This window comes from Triticum dicoccoides, chromosome 2B (genome assembly GCF_002162155.2).
Source record: "Triticum dicoccoides isolate Atlit2015 ecotype Zavitan chromosome 2B, WEW_v2.0, whole genome shotgun sequence".
NCBI lineage: Eukaryota > Viridiplantae > Streptophyta > Magnoliopsida > Poales > Poaceae > Triticum > Triticum dicoccoides.
The window spans coordinates 26,001,726-26,007,934 of NC_041383.1; the positions used below are offsets into that span (position 1 = coordinate 26,001,726).

At 44.2% G+C, this 6,209-nt stretch overlaps 1 protein-coding gene across 1 annotated transcript; it reads right to left on the bottom strand.

Moving 5' to 3' along the window:
* Nucleotides 1-871: 871 nt before the first annotated feature.
* On the bottom strand, nt 872-4,957 carry LOC119366908. The gene is made up of 3 exons (XM_037632589.1): nt 4,860-4,957; nt 1,420-4,502; nt 872-1,280 (listed from the first exon to the last, which is right to left on the bottom strand). Exons 1-3 carry the CDS (start codon nt 4,869-4,871, stop codon nt 1,277-1,279), a joined length of 3,099 nt encoding a protein of 1,032 aa, XP_037488486.1. The 5' UTR covers nt 4,872-4,957; the 3' UTR covers nt 872-1,276.
* Between the last annotated feature and the right edge of the window lie 1,252 nt (nt 4,958-6,209).

Here is a 6,209-nt window from a genome sequence, read left to right on the forward strand (position 1 = left end):
TGACACATTGATAACAAAAGGTTTCTCTTTCTACTTGTCTGCCATGTATGTATTGGTTGTTAACATCTTTAGTCTCCCTAAATTCAGAGTTGCTTAAGCCAAATCTGCTACAGCCAAGTCCCAGAATTAATTCACGGAATCTGTTGCGGAAATCATCTGAAGTCACGGAATTCGTTGAAATTTTGCTAAAACAATCACCGGTGGTTGCTCCTGTAGGTGCTGCAGGCTAGCTAGTTGAGCAAAGTTTTCCTGCTATTCAGTGACAAATTTATAAGAAAAGGATTCTGCTTCTACTCTTTGCCTGCCGTGGTGGCGTCGATGGTAGAGAGGCCGGGCAAGGTGGTGCAGCAGTACATCACTGAAGATGGTTTGGTGGCAGGTGGCTGCGGCGGCCTCATACCCAGCAGGTGTCCTGGTTGAGGAGTGCGCCGGACTGGTAGGTGCCCCATACCCAGCAGGCGTCCTGGTTGGGACCTCAGGTCTTAAATGTTTAGGTTTGGTTGCGACGTCTGTTTGGTATCAGGCCCAGACTATCAGCGCCTCTTCATCAATTGGATAGGAGTAGCCTAAGCCACATCTGCTACAGCCAATAGGACCTATAATTACTCAGTTAACCGCATGTGGCTTATTATCTACTCTAATACAAGCATAAATCTAGTTAGTAGAAATGAACGGTTTCCAGCAACAACTAGTCAAGAAAAAACTGACCCAAGTTAATTTTACAAGCTTATATGCCATCAGTGCATAACAAAACATAAAATTGCAGTTTATGTATGACACACACACAAATCACCATTTGTATAAATGTAGAAGGTATTGCTTAGCATTACAATAATCAGTCTGTAGCTGACAAATCACATTCCACAACACACAAATGGAGAGCAACAGGATAGCAGCAGCATGAGCAGGCAGGGTGCTCATGCAGCATAGGCTGAATGCCCTCTCTTATTTATTTCTCTCAAAGCGTGTACCCTTCATCATCTATCCAACCAAATGATGCATGCTTACTTTGAAGCCTATATGGCTTTCATCAAGAAAATATGAGCAAAACAAACAAGATCAAGATAAACCAAGTCAGACTGAACTAGAAGACGCATCACCAAACCAATGGCAATGCAGATGCAGATTTCACACAACCAAACGGACCAATCAAGCAGCATCAAGTAAGGCAACAACACACACGGACGCACACTTCAGAGAAAGCTTCGGCAAATTAAGCACCGTAGCGCCATAGGGCCGACGTCCTGTAGCCATCATCGACCATGGATGGATTTGATTACCTACAATAGTGCAGCAGAACAAACCATCAATGGGATGATACTATGCACGTATAGTATCAGGACAAAAAAAAAGTAGTACAGATAGAAACAGCAAGTTTAAGTTCGCTAACACACCAAGTTATTGAGCAATATATCTCACCTGAGAACGGTGACCCTTGGCAGGTGGGCCTTCTTGTAGTATCGCGAGTGGCATGATTCATAGAGCGAAGGGTCGTGGTTTGCCTCTAGACCGTCCCACTTCAGGTTGTCCCACCAGTCCTTCTCGCAGTCCACCTTGGGCCGCTTGGTGGTGCTGCTACTGACAGATGGCAAGCGTGTAAGGCCCCAGCAACCCCTGATTCTGATGGTCTCAAGGTTGGGCGCTGACATCCTGCTCCCACAGATGCTCTGTAGAGTGTAGAGCTGGTACAGGTGGATCCTTCTTAGGTTGGGAAATCTTATAATTTCCTGCTTCTGTTGGCGCTTAGGGTCCAAAGGGAAGACTTCCTTCAGATCACCGCAGCACACGATCTCGAGCGTCTCCAGGCTAGGCAGGGTGTCCATATGCTCAGACAAGGGAAGCACATGTTTGAGCCTGGGGCAATTGTCCAGGTGCAATAATACTAGGTATTCGAAGGATCCTACACTTGGTTGGTATGTTGTACTCCAGTTCCAGATGTAGCACGCCATAGGGAGCTGGGATGCCCAGAATGTAGACAGATAGAAAAAGGTTTGCTTCCCACTACTTAGTTGGGGAGTAGCAAAGACAAAGCAAAGCTTGGGGCACCTCTCAACTCGGCACCATTCAAGATACCACCACTTTGCACCTTGTGGGCATGGAATGCAAGTGGTGGAATAGCTATCATGCACATACAGCATCCGTGCATTATCACACATCAAAACAGGGGCTAAAGCAACACTGGTACTAATCCTCCGAGTGTTGTGTTGTTCCTGTAACGATCCACTCTCCATCTTCTCTTCATCTTGCATGTGGAAGTACCAGTCTTGAGGTCTTGGAGTAGGAATAGGTGGGCAAGCCCACATCCAGCTGGTCACACCTTCGATAGCAGTGACAGCTTGCGGGTGCTCTTGAAAGACATCTCTTGCATATAAGTATTGAGCAACCTGCTGCTGGCTCCCGATGCCTTGAGCAACTTCACGGCCACCAACAGTAGCTCCACTGGCAGGAGATGAATCAATCTCCATGTATACAAAGTTTCCCTCAATTTCTTTCTGAAAGGGCATAAGAGACCACATGAGCCTTGGATCCACAACAGATATGTACCGATTAAAGTCAAAAGATGCAATTTGCCTGGTGCCTAGTTGGGATTCCCCAAAAGCAAAGATGGATGATGATCCTCCAGCAACACTAGCCTCATTGGTCTTCTCTTCCCAATTATTCTGGCTTGGTGATGCAAGTTGGACGGTGCTGATGTGCAACTTCTCCAACGCCCATGTCCTTTTATCTTCCGGTGGCCATAATATTGCACGGAGCTTCTTGCAGCCCAGCAGTATGAAACACTTTAGGTTTGGAGCTTCCAATTCTCCGAGGTCAAGGGTTTTCACTGCCGTGTCCGAGAGGTCCAGCTCCCCCAGGCGCCCCAAATTTCCTCTGAGAAGTATATTCTTCAACTGAGAACAACCCCGAAAGGAGATACAAGATATCTTGGCAGCAGTAGCACCACTGTTGATGAAGCTAAATGACTCAAGCAATGGGGGTAACATGAAAGGGGTGACTTGTTCCAATTCAGCACAACTCTCAAGGCTGACTGTCTTCAGGAGACTTGCCTTGGACAAGTTGAGGAGTGATGCACCATTATTTTTTATGATGTCTTGTGAATGAATTGTGACTGTGTTGGCTGTTACTCGAAGTACGACAAGGCTAGGAATATCACCACACAAATCGCTTATGCTCCAATGCTTGGCTCCCTCCACATTCAACTCCCTGAGGTCAGTCATTAAACTCATCATCTTTTCCGATAGAAGCCAATACCAATCTGTATACCTCAAAACCAGAACCCATAACTTCTGGGAACATGTCATGTTTTCATTGTGGCTTGGATGCTCTTCATCGTCTGTGATATTCGTGCAATGGTCCAGATGGAGCAATCTTAGTTGGACACAATGAACGAAGGGAGGAGATGCAAAACTGAAGGTGCAATGAGACAGATGTAACACACGTAGCTTGCTGCTTTGTGAATGTTGGAACATGCCAACTGGTAGTATTGATGTTGTATTTCTTGGTGGCTCATCTGCAGAAAGGAAGAATGATGTCACCTGAGGAGGCAGCACACGAGTGTTATCCTTTAGGAGTTTTTTGTGGGTGGTGAAATTCCAGCGGTTAACAAGTAAATCACCCGACACCTGTAGCATGGGAGCTGTTTCCTCACTATATGTTAACTCAACATCCAAGCACATGTTTCTGAGAGAATTGCCAATATCCCATGCTGATGCATTGTCTTGGCCCTGTATAATACCATCACAGATCCAATAGTTTGGTGCATGTGTCTTCAAGTCCGTAGCAATTTTTGTCATGTATATGAGGCACTCCGTGACTATCTTGTGGCTTATATCATCGGGCTTAACAATGCCCGCACACCTGGCAACCTCCAAAGCCTCTTCATGCAGTAGATCTCGTATTTCCTCATCTTCAAGTTGCGCAGAAGCATATAAGAGAACATCTGTCTGACTCTTCATCTTTCCATGTTCCCCATCTTCTAGTATTCGATCGAGATCGACCCGAAACCTCCCGTGCCAGGTCCACAACATCATGTTACTCAAAAATGTTGTTATTGGGACACCACAATCATACAAATCAATGTACCTTCTGCTCCCGTTGTGAAAAACTACCACAAATATACTGTTAACAAGTTTTCTGAAGATTTCCCTTCTGATATCTGCTATCACCCCTCTGGAGCCTTCATCTATCCCACTGAAGTCGTCGTCCTCCTCACACCGATCAAAGATGGCCATTACCGAATGCGGAAGCTCCAACTCCTCTGCGATTGCCTTTTGCAGGGCTCTCATGCTTTTCCATACTGAGCAATCCACATGGATAACTATATCAAACTTGTTCTGTCTTGTTGATGATTTCAGGCGTTGAGCTACCAGATTGAGAATAGCCGATGCTCCAAATCCCTCCCAGCCCTTGAAGTAGATCAGATTTCCTTTGCTTGTGTCCTCCAAAACACCAAGTATCTCTCCTGCTGCAGCATCGATGTTTTTTGGCTCGATCTTTATCTTCTGCAGTGTTCAACAATAATAACACCAAATGAGGTTCGCCATTTTTAGCTTTCTTGCTCAAACTCTTTAATTTCAAACTACAATGTGCATCATAACTATGAAAAACCGTAAATCAATTAAGACATAACTTATTAATACAAAATAAAGCAAGGACCAAGTGGTGCATATAAAAGCATGGAAGTGAGTGATAACTGCATAATCACCAATCAAGTGTGTAAACAATTAAGTGCATTTATATTCTTGACTGTACCATCACTAAAAAATCAAGATCCAAGTTACGCTCAGTAGCTAAAGAAACCGAAGTAGAACACAAACTGCAGCATTAATCACTGAAGATCAAGATGAGTCACGGATTACCTCTGGAGGCATGACGAATCGGACCAATCTTCCTTTTTGGCTATGATCTAGTTCTTGCTTACCGACAAGGGCAGCAGCTCCATGTGAAAAATTCCTTCCTTTCCTACACATTTGAACAAGTTAACATCATTCCTTGTAAAAGAATTAATGACTCGTACATATTTGGAGAAGGGATTAACTAATCTGCAGATATGTTTACAAAATGATTCAGGTTGGTACCTTGATAAATTGTGGTGCTGGCAGAAGCCTACAGAAGCAAAATAGATCGGGGAGGTAGAAACTGGAAGTTGGATGGAGACATGTGCCTCGAGTAGAAGGAATATGGATGTAGCTTTGCTAGCATTATGAGCTGGCATGCCTTGCGTCTGCTTTGCGTGCTTTTTCTTTGTGCTTTGTCTCTCTAAATAAGAGCTGTGAATTCCTTACTTCACACACACCACACGCAGCCATCATCATATTCTTTGCTTGCTGTGTTTAAAGATACACAGGGATACAAAGGTAAAGATAAAAATGGAATGTCACTTTGTTGCACGTCATCCCGTCAGTTAACCAAGTTATGTATCAGGCTATAACTCGTCAGTCTTGAGAAGCAGAAAATGATGTTTTGGCCACTAAGACAACCTCTCAAACATAATTGTAGTTAACTAATTTCTATGTGCATATACTTGTACGCCATTATCATATAGACAAAAATTGCATTTTGGACCACATATTTTTACCGCAGTTGTAACTTGCACTGCAGACTGTTAAAAACATCAAACCGGACAAGGTACCGTTGTTGTAAAATTAAGCCTGACTAGGTAATAAAAAACCGAGCCAGTTCAGTGGTGCGGACCCACATGTCTGCTTCCATGCTGAGGCCGCCTCATTACTTTGCCACGTCAGGGCAACCTCACGCTAGTCAAGCCAACGTCTTGTGAAGTTCTGAACCATGTCCTAGGAAGGTACCCTTAAATATACAGTTTAGCAGATCTTTAGTTGGGGGGCATTGGAATTCCTGGCTACATTCGGTACGGAGGTTGACGGAGATTCAACTATCCAACCAACCTGAGACTTTGTTTGGTTCATAAGTCTTAGGACTTTTTCTAGTCCCAACTAAAAAGCCCCTAGTCCCTAAAAAATCCCTCCCTGTTTGTTTTCAGGGACTAAAAAGTACCTAGTCCCTCCCTATAGGTTATTAATTGACCATGTTACCCCTCGTATACCAAAAAATAACAACCAAACAACACCATGGGGCGGCGGGACAATGAGTGCAGGAAGGGTCATTGTTGGAAAAGTCCCAAAAAAGACTCTCCTTGAGAGTCTTCTTCATTTAGTCCCAAAAAGCAACTTTTAGTCCCTAATAGTCCC